The 27,326-nt window shown below is 38.7% G+C and overlaps 2 protein-coding genes across 4 annotated transcripts; one reads left to right on the forward strand and one right to left on the reverse strand.

Annotated features, from left to right (window-relative positions):
* Positions 1 to 918: 918 nt before the first annotated feature.
* LOC144010239 (thrombomodulin-like) lies at positions 919 to 2,998 on the reverse strand. The gene has a single exon (XM_077510459.1). It carries the CDS (start codon positions 2,670 to 2,672, stop codon positions 1,146 to 1,148), a length of 1,527 nt encoding a protein of 508 aa, XP_077366585.1. The 5' UTR covers positions 2,673 to 2,998; the 3' UTR covers positions 919 to 1,145.
* A 1,521-nt stretch (positions 2,999 to 4,519) lies between these two features.
* LOC144010309 (alpha-1,6-mannosyl-glycoprotein 2-beta-N-acetylglucosaminyltransferase-like) lies at positions 4,520 to 27,135 on the forward strand. 3 transcript variants are annotated; one of them, XM_077510576.1, is made up of 4 exons: positions 4,520 to 4,601; positions 11,479 to 11,533; positions 24,620 to 24,743; positions 24,830 to 27,135. In XM_077510576.1, exon 4 carries the CDS (start codon positions 24,922 to 24,924, stop codon positions 25,981 to 25,983), a length of 1,062 nt encoding a protein of 353 aa, XP_077366702.1. In that variant the 5' UTR covers positions 4,520 to 4,601; positions 11,479 to 11,533; positions 24,620 to 24,743; positions 24,830 to 24,921; the 3' UTR covers positions 25,984 to 27,135. The 3 variants fall into 3 exon arrangements, with proteins under 3 accessions (XP_077366702.1, XP_077366700.1, XP_077366701.1); XM_077510575.1 differs by adding an exon at positions 13,184 to 13,285 and having other exon boundaries at positions 4,521 to 4,601; positions 24,620 to 27,135; XM_077510574.1 differs by having other exon boundaries at positions 24,620 to 27,135.
* Positions 27,136 to 27,326: the final 191 nt, after the last annotated feature.

The raw sequence follows: 27,326 nt of genomic DNA on the forward strand, positions 1-27,326 counted from the left end.
ATGACCCCGAAGAGAAACACATTCATGAATATTAACTTGTTTTTCATTTAAAAGAACAGCAAAATTGTGTTTTTGTTTTATGTGCATCAATGGCTACTAATGTCGGTTCTAGCATCTGTTGCTAGTAGCATTACAGTCACAGAAAATTGGTCACACACTAGAACGAGAGAGTAGCCAGTTTACTTGGGTAATCATTTCTGTTTAGAGTGGGTATAAAAAGTCTACACACCCCTGTTCAAATAGCTTTCTCATATGGACTGCTGCTTGAGCAACATCAGGCGTTTCTCCGTGCACTCGCCTAATCCTAAAAGGGACACTTCACTTATTTAGCCCATTATAGCAATAAAAAGTTTGATACTTTTATTATTTTTCACGTACAATTAAAAACACATTTTGCAACTTGCCGTCGACTGAAAATGACATCACAGGGGCTCACAGCTAACCTGTTTTCTAGGTTTGGTCATGTAACATTCACAAGCTGAGCTGTGATTGGTTACCTGAGCCCTCGTGATGTCAACAGCAAGTTGCAAAATGTGTTTTTAAAGGTACTAATTGTACATGAAAAATAATAAAAATATCAAATGTATTATCGGCAAAATATTGTTTGACTGCCAAAAATGGCTAAATAAGTGACGTATCCCTTTAACTCATTCACTCGCCGCCATTTTCACAGAAGCAGTCCCGTTCGCTCCCGGCTGTTTTACTGGATTTTGACTGATTTTGCAAGGCCCACAGAATATTGTGTTCTATTGCTATAAAAGCATGGAACCTATCAAAAGAAAGATTAAAGTCTCTTCTTTCATCAGGAAAAAAAAAAGAATGTTTCTATATGTTTCTGTTTTGCAGCAATTAGCATTAGAAGAGAGCTAAGTTTCATCAGTTTTCACAAATCTATTCAAAATTGTAAGTAATTTTTTTTTCTACATGGCCCTGGTTGATCTCCTTTGCTCTGCTGCCACCTTCTGGCCGTTTGTGTAATAACTACCATTTCTGCAACCGTTCTTTGCATTTGAGAGGCTTCTGTATGCTCTAGCATAAAAAAAAATTAAAAAACGTATAAATACGTCTTTGGGACACTTAGAACATTAAAAAAACGTATTTATACATTATTGGGAGTAAATGAGTTAAGTTCAACAGTATTGCGCTTAAAGTCTTTGCGAGTCGCATTTGGACTGTCTGTCAAACGATAACCGCTTGTACGTCTCTGTCGTGACCTGCTGCAGGTAGAAAATATCCATATCGGGCCCTTTGATGGAGGCGATATCGAGACTACCGCAGCGTTTGGTCAAGTACCTGACCAGCAAGAAGAGGAGCACCAGGCAAAGCAGCAGGAAGACGGTGAGGCCGAGCACGCTGCCTGCTTTGACGTACGACGGCACGGCGGCTGGACGCGGCCGGGCCGGCGTGGGGAACAGCGGGGTCCAGTCGTCGTCGTCGTCCTCCGGGTGCACGCACATGTACCCGTCAAACAGGTCGTAGCCCTCGTTGCAAGAACACACGTAACTCCCAAACCGGTTTTCGCACGTGTGCTCGCACTGCATCAGAAGCTCACACTCGTTGATGTCGGTGCAGTAGGGCGTGTTGTTGCGGACGTCTTGGATGTAGCCGTCAGGGCAGAAACACTGATGCATGTCCTTGTCCTCCACGTCGGGATTCAGGATGCAGTTCGCCGGGCAGTCCTGCTGGTCGCAGTACATCTCGCACTTGGTACGGTCACGCTGGGACACCCTGAACCCGTCGCGGCACGCGCACGCGTACACGCCGTCGCCTTTCACGCACTTCATGTGCTCGCATTTGTCGCAGACGCTCACATCCACGCACTCGCCGCCCTCCTCCACGAAACCGTCCTTGCACCTGCACTCGTACTCGCCGCGCGCGTTCGCGCATTCCTCGCCCGCTCCCGCGCAAACATCCGGCTGCTCGCACTCGTCCACGTCCGCGCAGCTTTTCCCGTCCGGGGCCAGCGCGTAGCCCGCGTGGCACTCGCACGTTCGAGTGGCGTTGTCGCACATGTGCGAGCAACTCGCGCACGGGTCGTCGCTGCAGGAGAAGAGGTTGGCGTGGAGGTGTTCTCTCTCCGGGGGGCACGCGCACCAGCCGGATGTGGCGTTGCATTTGTGCTCGCAGCCGCCATCCATCGCCTCGCAGTTCCACGGAGCTCGCAGCCAATGATGCTCGAAACACAAATGCTTCGTATCCGGATGCGAGGCGTCCGTCTTCCCGGTTAGCGCGAGCGTCCCATAAGGGAAGTAAAGCGAAGTGGCGGTTACCTCAAAGCCCATCGGTGCTGTGTATCTCACCTGGGCGTCTCCCACTACGGAGATGGCCGTGCAAGGGTCCCCGCTGGCGTACTGACAAATGTACCCATCGAGTTGGTCCCCGCACGGTGTCACCTGGAACGTCAGGTTGCCTCCCCTCAAATGGGTGCCAGAAATGCAGTCTTGGGAGCCGAACCAAAAACTCCCGCTGATACCGGCTAGTAAGCGTCTGGCCTCTTCCACTTCGACCAACAAATCTCCACCGGAATCTCGGCAGCTTTTCTGCGCTCCCTGGAAGTCTTTTGATCCCTCAAAAAGCGCGTAACACCAATTCCGGGTGCAACGTCCGCGTAGGGAAAGCGCAGTTTCCTGCAGCCCGCATAGGAGAAGCGCACGCATCAGCAAAGCGATCATGATGTCGATGCTTGAAAGAGAAGATTATGGAGATGGCGAAAAGGACGAAAAGTGGCTGCGCCCGACGACGCAAAGCTGCCGAGGAGACTGGTAGCTCCACATTTTTAGCGTCCATTTATAAAAGCATGTCGCTCTCGAGTTCGAGCAGCACAGGAAGGAAGTTCAGTTCTGGTGGGTCCGCTTGCTCAACCCTTCCCCCGCAGCTCTTTAAGCCTTATCACAAACATACTCGCTCATTAACACACACACACACAAGCGCACGCGCACGCACCCACATACTTTCCCCATGAGTGACAATAATGTTCTCATGAGAGGACATGACTTATCTTGTCACATCTCCTATTTGCCCACAAGTCACATATACTTTGGTTAAATAAATAAATACAGTATCATGTAAGTGCAACCCACTGATTGAAGTCCTGTACTTACACTAAGTAAAAGTAAAAAAAAAAAAAAAAAAAAAAAAAAAATGTAGTATATAAATCTGGGATGGCTCATGGGTGAGTACCGATACCAGCTAATGGTATCAGGTGATACCCGGCCTTATTTCATGGTATGGATAGCTGTGACGGCAGCTTGTGGTCCATTTTTAAAAAAAAATTTTTTTATCTGGAACTAGAAATTAGAAATGAGAGTAATAGAAAATGTGAATTTTAAAGAAAAATGCTATATTGGGGCATAGGTCGTTCTTTAAATGTATTTGTCTTTTTTAAATTTTGTGAGCCTCAAAGAATATTGTGTTCTATTGCTATCAAAACATGGAACCTACCAAAAGAAAGATTAAAGTCTCTTCTTTCATGAGGAAAAAAAAGTGTATTTCTATCTGTTTCCGTTTCGCATCAATTAGCATTAGAATAAAGCTAAGTTTCATCATTATTCACAAATCTATTTAGAATTTTTTAGACTAATTGAGATTTTTTTCAACATGGTCCTGGTTGATCTCCTTTACTCTGCTGCCACCTGCTGGCCGTTTGTTTAATAACTACCATTGCTTCAACCGTTCAAGCCTTATGTATGCTCTAGCTTAAAAAAAACAAAACCAAAAAAAAAACCATGAAAAACGTATAAATACGTCTTTGGGAAACTTAAAACATTTATAATAAAACGTATTTATATGTTTTTTGGGAGCAAATGAGCCAATGACATGCAACCAAATAATGAGCATTGCTGTATGTCTATTTTTGACCCAGCAGATTTTCTCACTTTTTCTGTTAACCACTAATAAAGTCATAAAAGAACGAAATTTATATATATATATTTATTTATTTATTATTTATTTATTTATTTTTTTGGGGTGACAAAAAAGCATCCATTACAATTCCGCCATGAAAAAAAAATATATATATCAGAGTTGTAGAAATAACTGGTTATGTTCTTTACAAATGTAAATGTAAACTTTTGCTCACAGACATATCTTTTTTTTTTTTTTTTTTATCTGTCAAACAATGACATTTTTTAAAACATGATTAATCACTTAATTAAGCCTTTTTATCAACATTTTCTGCCCGCCAAATTTGGCGAGCACCTGTTATGTGCCGATTCCTTCTACATTTCACGTTATGAGTCACAACAGGTGCGAATCGTTATCAGGCTTCTCCGGCTCTTGCTGATTAGCTGACGAGAAGAATCACCTGTGCTGGCTGGGGGGGGGGCGACATGGAAAACAGGCTGGACGGATAAACTGCTTCAAGAATATGATTAAATACTGAATTTACGGTAAGGATCACAGACTCACATCCTGAGGTAACAATAACAGCCACGGAAGTAGCTACTAATTTTTTGCATTGTCGTTCTAAATCTGTCATCATTGTTCACCTTTTCGGTGTCTCCTTCCATCTCAAGAGCATCTCCTAAATAAATTTTCTCAAGTGACCGAACCTGGAAGAGGAAATAACACCACTAGAATGGACTCACTTCCTCCAGTTAAAGGTAAAAGAAAGACAATGTGATGAGAACCAAATTATGTAAAGCAGTGTGCTCAGTTGGGAGCGTTAAGAACGTGAGCGACGTTTATTTTAACCTCCCCCTTTGTGACAAATAATGAGTCTCATACGGAAATAATTCTCTTAATGAAATTGAACGTGCGGGTGATTCCGTCCATGTATGACACATGGGCTCAAATTCTATTTCAATACCTCCCTCATAAAAAGGAGGTGTGGTGGGATGCAATAGGGTGGAGGGGATGTGAGCCAGCCGTGCAGGGGAAGAGATTTCTTTGTTCACTCGCTGCAAACAAAATAACCACTTGAATGTTTTTATTGAAATAGTTAGCGCTAGATAGAGAGGGTTGCTAGGTGGCCCGGTGGCTCCTGGGGCTAATCTCGGCTGGAACCCAGCCTGGCGACACAAAACCCGGGCCGCTCGGTCTCGGTAAATATTTGGGCTGATGTCTATCCGTAATGCCCGCGCTGCGTTAATCCAGTTCCGGGCGTGTCTGGAGATCGGTTCGCCCACACCAAAAATGGTCGCTTGAACGTGTTTTTACAGTGATTCACGTGTCCTTTTTGGTTAAGTTTTGTGTTGGCTGTTTATATGGCAACAGGCTGTTTCACTTGTTCTGTGCGAGAGACGCAGGTTCGATTCCCATTAAGGGACAATTTGAATGTGAGTTAGCCTTTCTGAAATGTTGCCAATATGATTGAGTGGCCTGAAGTCAACTTAGATAGAAAAAAAAAAAAAAATGGATGACAAGTGTCTGGTTTCAGCAGAAAATGTTGAAATTGCATTTTGAGACTTAAATAGCCATTATACAGTTTGTTTTACATGTTATGGTAATTTTTATTCAAGCAGGTTTGTTTCATAGCTGTAGCTCCAAGCATGTATTCAGTTAGCCTACTCGTTAAAAAGTATGAAAATCTGTGGCAGTTCATAAAAAAAAAAATCTCTCAATTATTCTGATCAAAGCAGTTTTTTTTTCTTTCCCTTTTTAGCACAACTTCTCTGACATTCTTCAAAACGCACCAAAAATGGAAACTGTTCTGAAGAATGACAATGCATGGAGGGAGCTAGCGAATTGCTAGATGCTAGCATGTTGCGACAAGGCTACTTGTTCTCTGAAGGGTGAGCAGAAAAAGACATAGAATGGCAATTGACACATTCTTTCACTTGACTATTATGTTATGTTGACTCCACTAAACATCATAGTTAGTCATTTGCCCGTGATCAGAAACTAACACTGATAACGTGCTTAGCTAACGCTAATCGGTACTAACACTGCAGCTCTAGTTACTTTTTGGCTTTGACATAACAGTACTTTTGTATCGAATTTTGAATGTCACTTGGACAGAACTCGACTTGTTAACACATTCACTGCCAGCCCAGAAAAAAAATGCATCATTTGACATATTTTTCCGTCAATGGCAGTGAATGAGTTAGAGGTCTAGGAAGTGATAATAAACTAAGGTATGATAGCAAAAATGTGCCCGATTCATTAACAATGTGTTTGTTTTTGCTCCTAAAAGAATGAGCTTAATATAAATGACCTGAAAGTGGAAATATTTCAAATGGAGCTCGATTTATCAAGCCAAGTTAATTTCTTGATAACGTGGGAGTTAATGGTAACCAGGACCTCACCCAGAATGGGTCTTACTTTTTTGAGAGAGACAAAAAATAATAATTTTCACATGTTAAAAAAATGCTAATAATGTTAACTCACTCACTGCCAGCCCAGTAAAATGGATCTTTGACGTGTATAGCCGTCAATGGCACTGAATGAGTTAATGAGATATAAAATACTTTTAAAATGACCACCGCCAGTCTTATTATTGTCCTGTTATTACTTGAACATTCACAGGTTACAGGGTTGAGGTTAGTTCTGGAGGCTCTCTCCAACAAAAACAAAAGTGTGCATGTCTGACGCGATGTTTCCTTAACCTTCAACTCGCAGCTCCACCGTCATCAATTTCTATGGCAACTCCCAAAGCGCGGAGACGCGGCCATAGATTGCAAAATGTGTCGGAGATGTTTCGGGAGAGGAAATGGAAGGCGTTGTCCGTGTCCTGACTGCGGATCAAAGCGTTCACATGAGCGCGCACGCGCAGAGGAACCTGTTGAAAATAGGCATGACGCATAGTTTGTGCGTGGCCATGGGTGGTGCTTCGACTGCCCATTCACAGCTAAACCGGTGATGAGTTTAGGGCCAGGGGTCTGCAACCTGCGGCTCCCGGGCCACGTGTGGATCTTTCATTCATCTTGCTGTGGCTCTCCATGATCTTGCACTGTAAAAAAAAAATAAAAAATAAAAATGTCTAGAATTAACAGTGAATTTCTGTAAAATCACGATAAAAAAAATAAATAGAAAATCAATGAAGCATTGTGTAATTTACATATGTTGCAAAACTCTGAACCGAACACAATTGTTGATTTGACAATAATAATAATAATAAAAAAAGATCACATTTTGGGGGGTTCACAAATTACTGTAATTTAACACAGATACTGTAAAACAAAAACAGCAGGGTATAGTAAAAATTACAAGTTATTGTTAGCATAACACCTTTTGTCAAGTTATAATTTTGGAATTTTTCATTTTAGTTTTGATTTCATTTTGAGTTTTGTTTTTTAAATTTAGTTAGTTTTAATTAATTTTTATGGGTGTTTTTTTTTTAAATTAGTTTAGGTTATTTAATAAATGCTTTGTTTTAGTTTAGTTTCATTATTAGTTTTAGTTTTTTTTCCAATTCATTTATTTTTTTTAATAAAATGTGTATAGCTCGTGCACAATATTCAAAAATCACCATGGGAGTGATGTCATCTGAAGGTGTTTTTCTATTGGCTGCTGCCAGACGACACACTTTCAAACATCCTTATTCCGGTTAAGATCAAAATAAATCTACTTAAAATCACATTAAAAATCATCCCCAAAGGCTCAAGCATTAAATGAATTACCAAAGACTAAAACAAATGACATTTTGCTATCATAGTTAGTTTTTAGTTAGTTTTTGTTTTTTGTTTTTTTATAAAACATTTTAGTTTTTATTTTATTTTGTTCACGGAATTGTTTTTTGAGTTTTAGTTCGTTTAGAACTAAAATAACCTTGATCAGTCGGTTCTTTGGTACATTTTGTTTATGGCAATTTCATGGAAATTTTGCAGAATTTCTCTGGCAACCACAGGTGCCATTTTTTTCCCCATAAAAACATTTTTTTTTTTTTTTTACAGTGTGGAAGAATAAATTAATATTTAATTTTTAATTACTTTGCTTTTCAGAGTTTTTGTAACAAAATAAAACAAATCAAAATATGCGTCACAAGCGCCGATGCGACACCTGGCGCAACCGTTGTTGAGCTTTTCTACCCCGTAAGCAAGAAAAGTGTGCAATTTATCTATTGTTTTGAAAATATGACATTTTTAAGTTGAAATATTCTTCTTCGATTGACGTAGACGGCTGACTGCTCATGGGATGAGAATGTTGACATAATTAAGACTACACTGTTCTATGCTCTGCTTGTTTAACCTGACGCCTTTGTGATATCACTTAAGAGTCCTGAGGGGCCACTTCCTGCCATTGAGTGCTGCATAGGTACCTTTTTCTCGCCCCTGCGCCTCACAACAGGACACAATTTACGCTGTGAATATTTATCTGAGGGTCTCAGATGGCGAAACTAAATATCCTCGCGCCAAGTACGCCAGGGCTTGGCAAAGGTTGAGGAGAAAACAGATAAATCCTGTCCAGAGTTGCAAAACCAAAACACCCTTGTGGATTGATGTTTTGGACAAATCCAATTTTTTTTTTTTTTTTTTGCTTTAGAACTGCTCTTGTTTTGATGGAAACATTTTGGTTTGTACACTCGCTCACTGACTGACGGAATCAATATCAATCCAAATCAATTGTCAATGAATCTTTTTGCCACAGTTGGCCATTAGCCACTCCAGTGGACACTAGTGTAGTCTTGACATACACTGCAATCCAGTGGTTAACGTTTGTCAAGAAAATAATAAAATTACTATCTGTACTTCATAAAAAGTTAATTTTTCTTTGGATAGATTTTGCTATATGTTTTGAAAGATGTGAACACAATGTTAAAAATCAAATGGACGTTTTTTTTTTTTTTACAGTGTTTACTTTTTTTTTTTTTTTTTTTTCCCATCAGTTGCTCAAATGCACATTGTCCACTAGGGTGGACATGTCACCAACTCCTTAGAAAATGTTTTTAAAAAAAATGGTGATTTTTTTTTCTCCATGCCTAAAGCATAATACAAACAATTGAGAAAAAAATTCTGATGTAGGTTATAATTTGTGCTTGAAAGAATCAAAGCAACTAAATAAATGCGCGTGTTTAATAATTAGAATTAAAGAAGAGTGTTTGGTTAATGTTGTGCTGCCATGTGATTTGACACACAAAAGCTAACCCTGAACATCCTCTGCTGGAATTTTACAGATTCTCTCTTCATGCCTCAATTAATTGCAGGAATCTTCTGGATTGAAGTGTCCTTGTCTGCCATAAAACCAGTTTATTCAGCGTGTGTGTTTTGGCTGTGCTAGTCAAGGGATTATGTTTTCCGCTCTCAAGTCTCCCTCGACAGGAAATAAGAAAGAGATGATAGTGTTTATTGTCTGTTTTGATTCATCGTTGGTAAACAGCGAGAAGGCATGCAGACATGAGGAATAACAGTGTGGATTTATTGGCTCATGCCACCGTTCACTCCATTTCCTACCATTGTGTTTTGGGTCAGAAAGTAAGCAGGTAATGAACACTGTCTGAACAAGAAAAACACATCACTGACTTAAAAAAAAAGTTATTAACTTTATAGACGCTGTTTTAACTCATTTACTCCCAAAAACGTATAAATACGTTCTATTTGAAATATTACCATGCGCCCAAAGATGCATTTATACGTTTTGGCTTTGATGCAACCTCTCAACTGAAGAGAATGGTTGAGCAATAGTAGTTATTACAAAAACGTCCAGCAGATGGCAGCAGAGTATAAGAGACCAAAAAGCTCTTTTCCCCACTATTTTAAACAGATTTGTGAATAATTATGAAACTTAGCCATATTCTAATGCTAATTGATGCAAAATGGAAACAGATAGAAATAAAAAATTTTCCTGATGAAAGAAGAGACTCATCTTTCTTTTGGTAGGTTCCATGTTTTTCTAGCAATAGGACACAATATTATATGGGCCTTGCAAAATCAGTCCAAATCCAGTAAAACAGCGAAAATGCCCTGGGAGTGAATGAGTTAAGAAACGTGACTAAGGTGACCCAGACTGGATTGCATGATTGGAAAGTGGAAAAGAATGGTCGCCAATTAGGAAGCAATCTGAATATCAGTCATACAGAGGAAGAGCAACTTTTTGTGCTGTGTTTATATAACGTGTATCCAAAATCATTTACTTGATAGTGGAAAAGATGCTCCAGATAAAAAAAAAAAAAAAAAAAAAAAAAAAAAATGGTACACTTTCTTTTCCTAACATCCCTTGGGCTGGCATGGCTCAGTGGTAGAGTAGTCATCTTTGTTCTGTGAGGTTGTGTGTTCGATCCTCACCTAGTGGTCACCATGTCGAAGTGTCCTTGAGCAAGACGCTGAAACCAGATTTGCTCCCAGTGGACCTGGAAGTGCCCTGTGTGGCAGCAGTTGATCATGGGGTGAGTGAATGGGTGAATGTGAGACATTGTACTACGTATCACCTTAAACCCGTTTTTTTTTTTTTTTTTTTAAATTGTCATTGGCAGATTTATTTCAAAAGACACCCATTTTATTGTGTTAGCTGTACCATAAAATCAGCTTCCCTTGCACGCCTCGCAAATCCCCGAAAACGGTACCGGTAAGGTTTTGATTTTCCAGTCCCACCCGCAGATCTACGGCTAACTGACAGATGGATGCATGGACGGGAACAACCCTTTTCTGTTCTTCCTCCTTCTTTGGTAAACAAAGTTCATCCCTCGAGGAAAAAAAAAAAAAAAGTCTTGGCTTGCTGACAGGAATATTACAACTTCCATTGACCCCCAGAAAGAACAAACCTCTCGGCCCTTTTGTAAGCTGGTTGTAAATACCGGTCTCAAACTCAATCGTCTGATTGTTTCACGTTTCCGGGTTTGGCTTTTTCCATAACAGGCAGCCATGGAAACGTGCCTTGATTGTCACACATGTGCTCACGCACATTCTCTTGGGTTCTTTACGCAACTTTTTGTTCGGCATACAGGAACACGTAGGTCAACCAGGACCTGCTCTTACTGTTCTCAGCAGCATGAAATGCTGGAAATAAGTGCTTCATAATGACACTTAGGAAAACAAAGGCAGACCAATAATACTTTTTTTTTTTTTTTTTTTTTTTTTTTTTTTTTTTTTTTTTTAAATTCATAATTAAGCCTTCATTGTTTTTAATTCTACATATATACTGTAGGCACAAAAAATGACCTAACTCAGTGAGTGCCTTTTGGCTGAGAAAAACAAAAACTGATTCCCCATCCAACCCCTCCCCGCTCTAAAAATACAAATTTAAGTGTTCCCAGAAAGCAGAGCTACTTAAGTCGGGCCATCTCAAGGGATTTGGAGCCCCGTGGAACTAAAATTAATGTTGGCCCCCCCTCAGGTCAATACGAATAGAAAATGAAAGGATGTCGCAAAAGTAACAGTGCACTTCCTGTTTTCTGTTTTATGTCAGGTATCATTTGGACATAGCGGCTCCAGTGGATTTTTTATTTTATTTTTTTCTCACTTGTACAGTGCAGTTTCTCAACTGCATGTCTCGCCCAGCAGCACATTCTCATACGTTAATGTACATGTCACTCAAGTGTATGCATGAAACATCAAACTACTGTACATGTAACTAATACTACGTTGTGGATTTCTTGTATTGCAGGGGTGGCCTGGAACGCAACCTCCGCGATTAACATGGATGTGTCGTGTGCTGAGAGGTAGGATCCCAAATGCAAACACAAATAAGTTTTTATCTATTTATTCACGCCGAGAGGCACAGAAACTAGAGACGCTGTACACAGGAACAGGTGGACAATAATCTGGTAACCACACCCATTTCTCAGACAGCTTATACAGACAGTAAATCGATCTCATTGGTTGTGGCAAGACAAGTGGGCACCAATACTGGCATGGAATCATCCGATTGGCTGTTGACTGTTTTCTAACCATATAGAGAGATTAAAGAGTCTTGACAACGACAGTTGTTATTCATGTCAATCTGTTGGAACAGATAAATCTGCTTGTGAACATCAAGTCATGTGTTTGGGGAATCGCTCCAAGTTACAGCTCATGCAAAGCAGAGAAATTGATCGGAGTACTGTACAATTTTCACAAAGAATTCAACACTTCAATCAGTTCCACCGTGCTGATCAACTTCTCATTTTGTTATAAAATGTCATACAAATGTGTTGTCAAAGTAAGATACTGTTAAATGCTGTACAGTGATTCTGACAAACAACAAGCACTGTTCCATTACAGGAACAGAGGTAATATTGTTAACATGAACTTGTTGTACTCGTATGAATCTTCTTGGTTTACAGTACTTTGTTTTTCTTTTGATGCCAACTTTGTCACAGGTATGAGTCGAATAAAAACATAGTCGACCAGACCACTGTAATTCTTCGAGATGACTTTTAATGTCCCATGTGACGTTCCAGAGAACAACAGGCAAGGAATACAGTTTTAAAAACAAAGTTTCTGTTAGACCTGGGAAGGAATCGGGGTCCTGCAATAGTTCACCACTTACTACACGTCCACTCAGGTAGACACATTAATGTACACCCGCCAATCACGGAGTACAACTATTCTGGTAAACAGGACATAAACTTGGATGTGATAGTAACTCAGAAGAGCTATTTTACCGGATAATACCCGTTAATTAAAATAAATAAATAAATAAATAAATAAATCACTGTGACTGCTAAATACATCGTGCAACCATGTTACGTCACTACCCAGAATGCATTGCAACAATGGTGCCACACTTTGTACATACTAATAAGGTTTTGACAAAATTTATTCAACTAGAAATTATTTTGGAAAATTTTACATTAACTCACTTGCTCCCAAAAACGTATAAATCCGTTCTATTTTACATATTAATCATGCTCCCAAAGACGTATTTATACGTTGTTTTTATGTTTTGTTTTGTTTTTATACTAGAGCATACAGAAGGCTTTGCTGCAGCCTCTGAACTGAAGAGAATGCTTGAAGCAATGGTAGTTATTGCAAAAACGGCCAGTAGATGGCAGCAGAGTATAAGATCAACCAGGGCCATGTTTTTCCCCACTGTTTTAATAAACAGATTTGTGACTAATGATGAAATGTAGCTATATTTTAATGCTAATTGCTGCAAAACGGAAACAGATAGAAAGGGTGGAACTGCAGTGTAGCTCGTCACGCTTCAAAGAAACCTTGAGCTTTTGTCAGATTTACAGTGCCAACTTTGAAACAAAATGTGACAATAAATTTTCAATGCCTTTCGTCAACAAATGTGCAGTCTTGGGAAAACTGTCATTTCCTTGCTGTGCCACCTAATTCTGCGCTAAATAGCACACTACATGATGTATTTATTTTGTCTTTATTAGCTGATGATTTGAGAGGAATATGTGCCTTTGTCCACACATCCAGCCTGGCAACAAAATCACGTTTGTCCCGACTGGGGATCATTTCATCGCACAGGCAATGAGGTAATATTAACAATGGGCACTACGATTCAAAAGAATACAACAGTGACAAATTATATGTTGGCTTAAATGTACCATTATTAATAATATCCTTAGTCTGTTGGCAACTAAGTGCTTTTTGTTTTTGAAACTCACATAGATGTCATTTTTCGCCTGTTTTCACTTGTTTCTTTTGACACTGCAAATACAAGCCCAAACAATAAAGTAAAAAAAAAACAAAAAAAAACTATTGACTATTGTACAATCTCCACATTTGGCAGGATTCAAATCCGGAAAACCACAATGCCATACCGTGTCTAAAATGGGACATTTTAAAATCCCATAAAAGAATCTGGCCTTGTACAATAACAAAGCACACATGGTTGACATTTCTGGCCGTGACAACGCGGCATAATTCAAGCCCAGTGAATAACTTGAGCTCCAGCCCAAGCTGAGCTCACTGTGACACGCGTGTTTACAAGGTTGCATGAGACTGCGGTTAGATATAACGTGCAAATAAAACAAATTATCATCATCGTCTCTATCTTGTTATCAATGACAGAATTATTACTGGGATCTAGATTTAATTACAGCCACGGAAGCATGCAGTAATTCTCACTCATCTCTGAAGAGTTGGGATTCTGTTAAGTTTGGCAGCCATTTTGTTTCCCCAAAATAGTTAGCACTTCACATTTCATCTTCTCCTTCGTCACCATCTACAAGACTGAAATAAAATAATATCAAACACAACTTGAACATCTTGTACAACAAATTCCAGAGATCAAATATCAACAGCATCAACCAGGGGCGTCCAAACATTTTCCTCCAAGGGCCACCTAGAGAAAAGGCCACTATGACATTCTTCAACATTATTAATAATATACTAAAACCAATCCATCAAGCAATTATGTATTTTCTAGGTGATACGGGAAATAGTTTGGGCGCTTGTAATTACATTGCTGTAGCATGCATCCCTGGAGAATAGAAACGCCCCTGCCCTGTGTCATGACTAGGGTCATGCAAGGGTATGTTTACTGTTATGCAAGAGTTATGTTTGAGTCATGGCCGTCATGACTAGGGTCATGCAAGGGTTATGCTTACTGTCATGACTAAGGTCATGCAAGGGTTATGCTTACTGTCATGACTAAGGTCATGCAAGGGTTATGTTTACTGTTATGCAAGAGTTATGTTTGGGTCATGACCATCATGATTAGGGTAATGACTGTCATGATTATGGTCATGCAAGGGTTATGCTTACTGTCATAACTAGGCTCATGCAAGGGTTATGTTTACTGTTATGCAAGAGTTATGTTTGGGTCATGACCGTCATGACTAGGGTCATGCAAGGGTTATGCTTACTGTCATGACTAGGGTCATGCAAGGGTTGTGTTTACTGTTATGCAAGAGTTATGTTTGGGTCATGATCGTCATGACTAGGGTCATGCAAGGGATATGCTTACTGTCATGACTAGGGTCATGCAAGGGATATGCTTACTGTCATGACTAGGGTCATGTAAGTGTTATGTTTACTGTTATGCAAGAGTTATGTTTGGGTCATGACTAGGGTCATGCAAGGGTTGTTTACTGTTATGCAAGAGTTATGTTTGGGTCATGACTAGGGTCATGCAAGGGTTATGTTTGGGTCATGATCATCATGACCCCCTGTAATGAATATATTACAATCGACCTACAATTTTGCATAAAAATGCAAAATATCGGCCAATCCTGATCCAGTCGATCAGAAGGTCTACTAGTGTTGCTGATGTGGAAATTGATTGAATTCACAGTACTATTGTCCCTTGTATTGTCCCACTAACAAAGAATAAATAAATAAATACATATATAGATTTTCAGGTACCACCCAGGCCCACCTACCGCTCGTCATCCCTTGAGATGAGTAATGCGAGGTCTTGAATATTTATATGATGAGTCAAGCTGAAGACCTCACAAACTCTCTCGCTCACTCACGCTACAATATTTTCTCGCCCATCCAACGTTAACATTCAGCAGTTGATCTTGATGTATGAGCCAAAAATGAGGCCCACATTTGAGTTTTTTTTCCCCAAAAAGCGTCATTATATTCCGACTGCACAATGTTCTAATTCTGCCCTGTTCCCAGAAGGCAATTAAGAAATGACAGTCTAATCTTCAAAAAGCGGAACTCAAACAAAGACCAGTTATTCCTCAAGGCAGCGTGCGTCAAACGCTATGGTAACTGCCACTAAAAACAAACAACAACAACCGCTTTTTTGCGCACATATTTCCACAAGTGTTGGTCTGCAACAAACCCCCCCCCCCCCCCAAAACCCTTACCACCAGCCGTTCTTTCTGGACCCTGCTCCATCGCCATCAATCACACTCCATTTGTTCCAAACATTCCTTTCCTCTGCGCCTGAAGAGAACTCGGGTACAGTTCAACAACTCTCTGCCTCACAGCTGTCCGTCCGTTAATGGCAGTAAAAAGTGTCCTCTCGGTGTTAAAACAGATGTGAGCGTCCCTTACGAAATCTTGTGATTAGACTGCAGACAAACACTTCAAACATGGAAGCTTGACTTGATTGAAATGACAGAATTTTGAACTCCTCCTGTCTTGTATGTTTGTACTTTTTTTTTTTTTTTTTTTTTTTTTTTTTTTTTTTGCAAGTTTACTAAATTGGAGGTTATGGAAACACGTGATCTTTTTTGACTCCTCTAGATGGCACTCTTGGTTGAAAGATGCTGTGGAAATGTAATCAATTTATATTGAACTAAGCTTTTTTATCCTTATACTAAGAGCACTATCTAGCGTAAATAAATGTAAATATTTTAAAAAAAAATGCTCCTTGAAGCTTCATTTTTCCATCATTACTTTTCACATCACTTAAATGTAGTTTTTAACTCTTTGACCGCCAAAAACGTATAATCACGATAAATAAAATCACGATGTATGCCGCCATAAACCTTAAATGACGTTTTTTGTTTTGTTTTGTTTTAATCAATGGGCGTTGTAACATCTAAGTGCAGCGCTGCCTGGTCAATGGGTTGTAGAATCAAAAACACTCGCTAAATATGGCCACCAGATGGCAGCATTGTATCTCTTCAATGGCCTGCCAAATTACAATGAAACATGATGAAATCTGATGAAATAGAATGTTTTCAAGGATGGACCTGAGTGATAACTTTTTGATAACGTGTGGCAGTAAAAGAGTTAATTTAAAAAAAAAAAAAAAAAAAGTCTTTCTAGAGTTCACGTAACAAAAATACTTCTCAAATATTTCTAAAATTAACAGTCGATTTTACTTGACCTATTTCCACATTAATGTTGCAAAAGCAATGTATTTCCAAATTAAAAACACAAATCTCTCTCTCCTTCCTCTTGCTGCTTACGGACACACGATTCGCCGATGTGACGACAGATGTGAATTTGAATAACTCCCACAATGCATTTCACGATATTCGATACCAGAGGTTATTTATCGCCATATGGTGCCCAAAGCGCTTTACAATATGTCGCATTCATGAAGTTTCTGCTCTCTCAAGCTGTTACTTACATGTAGAGGCAAAAATATAAAGTAATCATCGTAATATTAAAAAAAAAAAAAAGTAGCTGTAGTCTGATTACTTGTGTGGGGAAAATCATTGTGTTAGAATACTCCAAAATCTATCAAAGGAATGTGGTGTGTTACTAATATCACTGAACAAAACAAGGTCACATGGTCTGAAAAGTTAATCAAAGCCACCTTGTATTCTTTTTGCATCCATGCAGATTTAAAAAATTTCCACTGGAAGTTTGAGATAACGATCCTGTTACATGATCGAGATTAGCGATAAGTGGGTAGAAATCACTCTTTACAAACCAAATCTTCTTTTGCCGTCGGAATTTCTAAGGGAGTGAAATGAACCTCCCACGCAGATTTCCCCGGCGAGAATTCAGTGAAGACCTGCACAAAAACGTTATTGGCTCTGTCGAGAAATGTTTTAAATTATGAGTGTTTTCAAACACAGACAGGCATGGAAATGATCTTTTATTGGCAACATTCAATCAACGAGAGAACAGAACATCCATGGTTGTCATTTTTATGTTTTTGGTAAAAGAAAAAAAGAATGTGGAAAAACAATTGTTTTTTGGCATTTTTTATTTTTGGTTTGTTTTAAGAAAACAGAAATGTGGTGTCCTCAGGATCAATCTACATACAAACGCAAACTATTTCAAGGCTGATATCAGAATCGGCCATTTTCATGATCAGGAACTAGAAATTAGAAGAACAGAAAATTACCATTCATTTCAAACAATTTTAAGAATATATATCGGTCTTTCTTGAAAATTATCTGTCATTGTTTTTTGGAGAAATTTTGTGCATCAAAAATACTAATGGTATCGACACTTGATATCAGAATTGGTGACTATTCAAGCGTATCGGTCTGAAAAAAGTGGTATCAACTCGGGGTGTTAAAAAAAATTGATTCGGCAATATATCGTGATATTACAGAGCGCAATTCTCAAATCGATTCAATATGCAGCCGAATCGATATTTAAACATCAATTTTTGATGCAAATATTCAACAAAATGTCTTACTGAGTGTTATGATTTACATGTTATGCATGGAAGAATATTATATTAATGGAACATTATGCCTTCATATTTTTTTTCAGTGCTGTTCAAACATGAAACAAATTAACATATTGTTTGTTAAATACAGTGGCTCAAACTTATAAGCCTGAAGTTTCAGATAAATAAATACAATTTCATACAAATCTTACAATGTACAAGTTTGCTGTTTAGTATTTTCTAAATTTGAGTAAAAAAATGAACAAAATAAATGGCAATAATCGACTTACAGATTCGTATCGGGATTAATCGGTACCAAATCGAATCGTGACCTCTGAACCGTGATACGGATCGAATCGCCAGTTACGAGGCGATTCACACCCCTAAGTATCAACAAAACTTGAATTTCTCACGCTCACCAAAAAATGTTTGAAAACAATAATTCTCACAGTCGCCAAAATGTTCTCTAATACACAATACAGACAAAAGTTGTGTGCCTGTGAAAGCAAACACAAAAATGGGGGAAAAAAAAAAAGAAGCCATCACAAAACCCCAAATCTGATTGGCTAGCCATGCTATAAGCTCCTCCCCCTGTTTGTTGCTAGCTGATAACGTCCTCTCACAAGCAATTTATTACTCTCGTTTACAATGAAGATGAAAAACGTCTCATTGGGGGAAAAAAAACAAAAACAAAAAACTTGCTTTTCCGCTTCGTATATAAGGTTATTTTGTTTTGGGTGAATATTACTTTTTTTTTTTTTTTTTTTTTTTTTTTTTTTAAAGAGTGAGATATTTTTTATGCATGTGTAAAGATTATGATAGCCTGGGATTTTTCTTTATAGTTAGCTTTTTTTTTCTTTTTCTTTTTTAAAGAATGAGATTTTTTATGCATGTGTAAAGATTATGATAGCCTGGAATTTTTCTTTATAGTTTTTTTTTTTTTTTTTTTTTTTTTTTTTTTTTTTTTTTTTATTAAAAGAGTGAGATTTTTTTATGCATGTGTAAAGATTATGATAGCCTGGGATTTTTCTTTATAGTTAGCTTTTTTTTTTTTTTTTTTTTTTTTGGTATGGCGTGAGAGAGAGAGGTAAATGTTATTTTTGGCCCCATAAAAAGAAACATACACTAGTCACGCCACACACGTACGCGCTAATCTAATCGGACACCATGTACTGTACGGTGTAAACTCTACACTCCAAAGTTTACAGGCCCACATTTCCCAGCACGGCCGACAAGCTGAGGCGTCCGCTCTGGACATTTGCACATGGCCGGCATACACTCATCTGCTTTGACTTAGTTCTTGCCACGTGAATGTCAACACCCTGACAAACTGCACAAGTGGCCGCGCAAGGTTGAGCTGCGCACCAAATCTGGACCTCTTCGCTCCCTCAAACGAAGATCACGTATTCGCTAAACAAGCTCGATGCGATCGTCAACAGATTTGTGTGCTTGTAAACCTCTCACGGAAAAACGTTTACGTGTCAAACAACCCCCATTCTCAATGAGTAAACAGAAATTACTGACGTTGAACAAAGTTTTCTAACTGCCTCTTTCACAAACACAAAAAAAACTACAGGAAGAACAAGACCAGAGATGAAAGTTGAACGTTTGACACAACTTTAGCACTTTCATGATCTCAACAAAAACAACATAAAAAAAAAAGAATACCTGGGGGCGTTACCACACTCGATAAACTCTCAAGGAAGTATTATGGATTTCCTCCTTAATGAATACAGTCAGAAATAGTTATGTAGTTTATCCTTAACTCAAAGCAGCACCTCACGTTGGCTCACAGTTAAACTAAACCAGCTGTTGTTAATTTGAGCAGGGCTGAGCTGCTCTGCTGTGGCTCAGAGAAAACACGTCTATTTTATTTTTATGTTTTCATCAATCTTCCAAACATATATTTCAACCGAGACCTTGCACTAACATTTTGAGATGTTTTTAAAAAAGATTGTTACCTATGAATCCTGACTAAATGCTAGTAATTATTTTAAATAATAATAATAACTAGACTGAGTGCAATTTCTGGAGAAATTGCGTGGGAATGCTGAAAGCTGAATGCTAAGATTTTGAATACATGTGGAACGCTTATGAAGGCAATTGAGAGATAAATTATGAAATTATGACCTGGTTACTGGACAATGCACTTCACCAACTATGCCACCAAACAGTATCAAACGCCTGGTAACGATAAGTTATATGTATGGAAGTGGGCGTGGAAAGTGACACTTAGAAAAAGTTCACTGTCTTGAAAATGAATGGGGGGAAAAAAGTTGATATTTAACGCTAAATTGTGCGAATACTGTAAGTAATGTGGAATCAGACGATATACTTTATATCGTCGGGAGACGAGAATTTTTGAAGCAAGTTGAAATTTGAACAGTGTAAATCAGAAATATTGTGCAGGATTTATTACACGGCAAAAAATTGTGGCGAATAAAAATCACAATAACGTGGGAATGCTTCAGCATTCTAGCAATAATACTACTACTACTACTACTACTACTACTAATAATAATAATAATAATAATAATAATAATAATAACTGGCACCTCAAAAAAAATAAAAATACTGCATCGTTCCAGGCTTAGTTGGAATGGTTACATATGGAGAAACAGTGTGTAAGGAAACATCAGAGAAGACGAATGTTGTTGTTTTTAAATATTTGTATACTTTTTTTTTTTTTTTTTTTTTTTTTTAATACGTCATAAACATCAATCTCTTCTAAAGATAATGCACAAAAAAATCTTGCAAACAGTTTAAGAGAAGCAGACTAAGGACATGCATTCCTGAAATCATGCCCTGTGGTCTGATGAGACCAAGACAAATTTATTTGGTGTTCAAGCGTGGCGGCAACAAGGTGAGGAGTACAAAGTCAAGTGTCTTTTGCTTACAGTCAAGCATGAAGGTGGGAGTTTCATGGTCTGGGGCTGCAATGAGTGATGGCGGCATTGGGACAGTTACGGTTCATTGGCTGAATGAATGCCAATATGCTGAAGCAAGCATGAGTTGAGGACTGTATTCCAACACGACACGACATTTTCACCTCGGGGTGTGTTCACTTTTGTTGCCAGGGTTTTAGCTATTAACTCATTCAATCCCAAAAACGTGTAAAAACGTTTTTAAAGATTTTGTCCTTCCCTCCCAAAAACGTGTTTAGACATTTTTATTTTTTATTTTTTTTTTTATGCAAGAGCATACAGAAGGCTTTGATGCAGCTTCTGACATGGTGTCAGCAGAGTATAAGAGATCAGCCATGGCCATGTTGCAACAACCTTTTTTTTGTCATTGATTTCACCAGGAATGTGAATACTGACGAAACTTGCCTATATTCTAATGCTAATTGCTGCAAAACGGAAACACATACCAATATACTTTTTTTTTCCCTGATGAAAGAAGAGACTTTAATCATTCTTTTGGTAGGCTCCATGTTTTGATGGAAATGGAACACATTATTTATGGGCCTGACAAAAGTCAAAATCCAGTTTAAAAAAAAAAATGGCTGGGAGTGAATGAGTTAACGTCTCTATCTTGAGGCATTGCATTTTTCTGGGATCAAACTAGTAACCATCCAGCAAGGCTAAGAGCTAATGCTACACAATACTTTGTTAACGTGGATTATGAACACAAAATGTTCGATACGCCGGCGAAAACTGAGCGCAAATTCTTCGCATGTTTTTGTTGACAGTGTGATGTCCTCCTCATGCGCCTCAGCAATGCTAATTTTGTTAGCGTGATTACTTGGCTTATGTCACGTGCTTGAGGTCCATGCAGGGTTCACGTGGAAGGACCCTGCATAATGCGCTTATGTAACTTTGCTTTTTGACCCCTTAGTTGCTCATCTTGAGAAAAGGCTCTTCACAGATGGCTGAAACTGCACATTTTAAAAATAAATGTAATTGTTTTTGTTTGTTTGTTTGTTTAACTTTATCCACATCAGTCTTCATTCTCACATCAGGCTGTAGAGTTAAATATTGCGTGAGACATCAAGAAACAAGGTCACATTATGCTAAATGATTTTCCACTTCCACACACATCCTGCTGTTCTCCAACCACGCGTATTTCGATGGAAATTAAGGAGGTGTGTAATCATTCTCCCACAAAAGGAAGCACATACTTCAGGGAGTTTATTGTTTCATTCTTGCGGGCGTACCTCCCAAAATTAGCGCGTTTATTGCAACTGTGGGAGGATGTTGACCTAACATTGCTATATGATAACTTTAATGAAACCATTTGCTGAAACATTCATGTCATGATTTGTTTTGTTGATTTGCTTTAAAATGTAAATTTAATTTAAAATTTTTCACAATATTTGGTCATTGTTCACTAATAATTGTTTGACAACATTATTTACACTTTATCGTTGTCTCATGAATCATGATAAATAAATTTTATATTAATTCAGGCTGCTTGTGATACCTCTCATAACTTCAAACTGCTCTTAATCAAATCATGATAATCCTTTTATTGTGAGCAAGTATGAATGACGGCTTTTTGTTGCAAATTTAGAGCGGAGACACTTCTTCAGGGATCACTACACATGGAGCCTGGCACCCTCTTGTGGCCGTTTAGTATATTGCTACCAACCTTTGGTCGCTCACTCAATTTGGGTGGGGTAATAATCTTCTCCATGAGGGTATTTCATGCATATTAACAACACGTTTACAGTATGATATTGTGAACTACAAATGCTGTAAATTTTGTCAATTGACAACAACAAATGCTGTTAATCAAGTCAGTGCATTAATTAATAAGGTGCTGTGTAATGCAGTACAAGCAACATAGCATTTCCTGTGCACTATGCTCGCCTGTTGCCCACCTTTTTGTACCTGTATGTATTTTATCTTATTTTTATTTTTTTGTAATATGAATCATATTATTCCTCTGAGTAGTTGTATTTTTTCTTTAATTAATCCATGTAATACTTTTTCTAACTGAGGAAGAAACAACAACAAGCCAGGTTAGCATGTAAGCTATAGGAAATGTGTCGGCACTTGAATAAAATTCAGAGATAAAATGTGTTATCTTCTAGACTTGATTGTGAAAACGATTCATGACTAGAAACAAAGCAAAAATCCAACAGGTCCAGGTGCAGAACGGTTTCATCTCCAACAAATTTACGGGGATTAATAAGGTATCTATCTAGCTAGCTAGCTAGCTATAAACACAATTTGGCGCGGCACAATCAACCGACGCACTTCCGGTTTCAAGACATGATTTATTTATTTATTTTCTTAAAGCGATATACACACACCAGAGTTGTTCATCCAATCCCTAATTATTAATACAAAGCAACATATAATTAGGCTCCTATAAAGAAACTATACTTGTATTTCACTCTGAGAGTTTAAGAGCACAGCTTCAAAGACAACGCAAGGAAAAGTAAGTCCTGAACACTCCACCCTGGTATCCATGATAGACCGTTCCTCATTATTCATGTATTTACCGGTAATTGTACAGTATTTATGTTCATCACTGTTGTTTGCATTTCGATAGTTGAAAAGCTACAGAAAATAGAGCCAAAGTCACTGGGCATCAGTCAATCACCGAGACACTTAACATTCCAGCATTAAATTTTGTTTTCAATAAACCGACAATGCTCAACATAAACAAATGGAAACTCGAGACTTTGTAAATAGCCACATGATTATTTACAGTCTATTGAACATTGTCAAACGCATGCTTTTGGAATGTGGAAGAAACTGCCAAAAGGTGGTTACTGTATCTCTGTATTGCAAGTGGTGATATTAAGATTGACAAAAAGTAGGTACATAAATGTATTAGTCTGAAAATACATTATATGTCAATTATATCTCAAATCTTTGCTATTTTTTTTTTTTCCTAAATTCATTTCCCACTAAATCCAGTTCCGAAATGTGTGCAGTACATTTCAGTCAATACAATGCCAATCTGCTCGAGTTGCTGTTTTACTGTGCGATCAGGTTAAACACAACTAAACCGGTCCAACTAAACCAACCAGTCTTGCCTAAACAGGTCGGCTTTTCACTACTTGATCATGTCTTGCTTGCGTGGCGCTCTGGAGCTTTCTGGCTGCAGGAAACATCAAAGCCTTGATTGTTTTTTTTCACTGGGTTTTGGAACACAAGTAAAGTATAAACTGCTACCACGACGAGGAAGACGCTTCTGCGGACTACACGCACGCCCACTTTCTCTGAGATCTCCATGGGATAGTGACAAAAGTAGCCTTTAGCAGTAAACATTCTGTCCAAATGACTTCAAAGCAATCAATTATCCTTCATATTTGCAATACCAAAGTGTAATGACAATTGGCTGTCTTGAAATCCCTTGGCTGACACTTGTGTTAACTACAAGTAAAACTTGTGCACTATTGAACCCAACTGAATGAATAGTAGGCCTATAGAGGTTAGTGTGCTTGCTCTGTAAGCAGCAAGTCCCCAGTTCAAGACCAGCTCAGGTTTTTTTTTTTCCCCTCCTCCATCCCTTTCTCGTCTTCTCTCTCCTCGCCTCCTTCTCCACAATTTCTTACGGAAAGGAGCCATTTTGTTTCAAATGTTTATTGAAAAATTGATAGCTTGCATTCAGAGGAGTGCTCAAACAGACTGCAGTCGGCTCGCCGGGGGCGTGGCAATCAAACGGGGAGAGGCGGGGTTTTACTGAACCGGGTGTTTTATTTCCGAGTTAAAAAAAAAAACTAACCAGGAAAACAACTAATATTTCATAAAAAATGATACTGCCATGGTGTCAAAGGTAAGATTTAAATATTATATGCATATAGTTAAATGTTGGAAGGGCTTAAAATACCATGGTGTAATCCCTTTTAATACATCTGCTTTTCTCCTCACAGGTATTAAAGGAAATCTGCAACGTGTGTTTATTTAAATGAACACACATAACGCATAAAGAAGACGTTCCAGATATTGCGAGCCGCTGTCGACCAAAGGTTGATCTTCTGACCTACCCAAAATGAGGTTTCGGCTGACTAAAAAATGTATTCAGTGTTTGGGTGTTACCTTGGTCATTAATACTCTTTTGGTTTCCATGCGGGTGCTGTCAGCTGGAAAGAATGACACAAATGATCAAACTAATCAAGGCACAAGCTCAACTGATACAGTAAAGTTGGATTTTTCTGGGTCGCTGTCAGACCTGATGCGATCCATCAACAGAGCTAATTTCAAGCAACATATTTTGAACGCTGAGCGCTTTCCAGGGGAGCCCCAGCTGGTGCTGGTCGTGCAGGTCCACAACAGACTGGAATACCTCCAACTTCTCATCAAGTCTCTGGAGAAAGCTGCAGAGGTCCACAGCTTCCTCCTCATCTTCAGCCATGACTATTTTTCATCAGAAATTGACGCCATTGTGCAAGGCATCACTTTCTGCAAGGTACTGCAAATTTATTTCCCTTTCAGCACTCAGCTGTATCCCACTGAGTTTCCTGGGCAGGATCCACGGGACTGCCCGCGGGACATATCCAAAGACGATGCCATCAAAACAGGATGCCTCAATGCACAGCACCCGGACTCTTACGGACACTACAGAGAAGCCTCCGTCACTCAAACCAAACATCACTGGTGGTGGAAGTTGCACTTTGTGTGGGAGCGAGTGCAAGCGATGCAGGGCTACGGCGGATTTGTCATATTTCTGGAGGAGGACAACTACATTTTGCCAGACTTTTTCCATTTATATCAACCAGTGGTTGAGTACAAGAAGAACAGCTGCCAGGATTGTGATATGCTGGCTTTGGGAAACCATAATGACTTCACTGGTTTCCCCACACTGTCTAACAAGGTATCGACGACCACTGAGTGGATCAAGTCAAACATCGGCATAGCCATCTCCAGAGAGGTGTACTACAAGATGATGGCCTGCAGCAGTGACTTCTGCACGTATGATGATTACAACTGGGACTGGACGCTGCAGCACCTTTCCGGCACTTGCATTTCCAAGCCTATAAAAGTGCTTGTGGTTCACGGCTCTCGGGTTCTTCACACTGGAGACTGCGGGCTGCACCAGAAGCAGAACTGCAGACCAGAATGGGCCTCACAGAAGATCGAGGAGGCACTTGCAATAGCTAAAGATAGCCTTTTCCCTTCTTCTCTCGTCCTTACTGCTCCTGAAGTAGCTCAAAATAAGGACCACGTGAAGAATGGAGGGTGGGGAGATGTCCGAGATCATATTCTATGCAAAAGCTATGCCAAATTACTGCGTTGAATTGTACATTTATGTAAAAAAAAAAAAAAATGTTTTATTTGGGGACAGCTCCAGTCGAAGCATGTCATACATCACTGCAAAACTTTAAAAATAATAATAATAACAATAATAATAATAATAATAATATAAAAAAAAAGAAAAAAAAAAAAGTGTAGCAGTGAACAAGTTCCAGAACCAGAACCACTCTCTACTGAAACTCTATTCAAAAGCTGCAGTTTACAATACTGTAAATTTATATACAGTGTTAACGGTATTTTTGATGACAGATAACAGGATTTTACTGGATTATTGCTGCCAGTAAAATACTATAATTTATGCCGATACAGTGGAATTTTATTGTTTTATTTATTACAATAAATATCAATATTTTGAATATTGACCGTATTATTTTATTTGAATTTAATTTCTTCACCCAAAATTTCAAATTAAAAAAGCTAAATTAAGATTATTATTATTTTTTTTTTAATTACTTCTAATTTCCCCATTTTTTTTGGACCGTTTCAAACCATTCCAATTTCGAAATTTTCAATTAATCCCGACCACAAAATGTCACCAAAATTTCAAAATAAAAGCCAATATTAAGTGTTCTTTTTCTTATGTCCCGAGTCCTCAGAACTGGGAGGCGGACATGCTAACCAGTCACCCACCGTACCGCCCTAAATTTAAAAATATAAAATAAAACAAAATCGGCCATGTGTATGATAGTCTTGTCACAGCGATTCATACACTAAACCAATTAAAAAGGAATATAACTGTTAAATTCCCTTCGAGATACTGTACTTTCACATTCACTTTTGCGTCATACCGGAACTAGAACTACTTCCTGCTTCTGTTTCGAAGAAATATGGGAAATGTAGTTTGACCGAACCAGGGGCGGACTCAGGAGAAGTAGCGGCCCGGAAATCATTGACACACCGGCCATGCACTTCATGTGTTCCAGTTAGCATCAGGAAGCAGTACAGAATTAGCATGTTGCGTGATAAAAAGCTATTTCTGTTCATTTTTTTTTTCTGTAGAAATAAAAATGAATGCAACATCCACCCATACAAATGATCTTGGACCAGGGCTCCCCCTGTGGACAATGACGGGAGCTGTCTAAGTGATAGTGAGAACACTGATAAGGAATACACCCCTAAAAAACATTGCAGCTTGTTTATGGATGTAACTTATGTGTACACTTTGAATGGATAAAGATGTCTGCTCTTTCTAAAGTGACTAAAGGTAGGTTTTTTTTTTCTTATTCATTGCTTGTGTTTTGTATTTATAATGTGTGAATGGGTGTGAAGGTTTTTATAGTTAGTAATTTATGAATGTAGCAGTTATAAGTAACTCGTGAAAATAAC

The sequence above is a fragment of the Festucalex cinctus genome, chromosome 21, assembly GCF_051991245.1.
Source record: "Festucalex cinctus isolate MCC-2025b chromosome 21, RoL_Fcin_1.0, whole genome shotgun sequence".
Lineage (NCBI taxonomy): Eukaryota > Metazoa > Chordata > Actinopteri > Syngnathiformes > Syngnathidae > Festucalex > Festucalex cinctus.

Excerpts from the sequence above, each read along its gene's own strand:
- LOC144010239 (XM_077510459.1), bottom strand. The coding sequence starts at position 2,672 with ATGATCGCTTTGCTGATGCGTGCGCTTCTCCTATGCGGGCTGCAGGAA.
- LOC144010309 (XM_077510574.1), top strand. The coding sequence starts at position 24,739 with ATGAGGTTTCGGCTGACTAAAAAATGTATTCAGTGTTTGGGTGTTACC.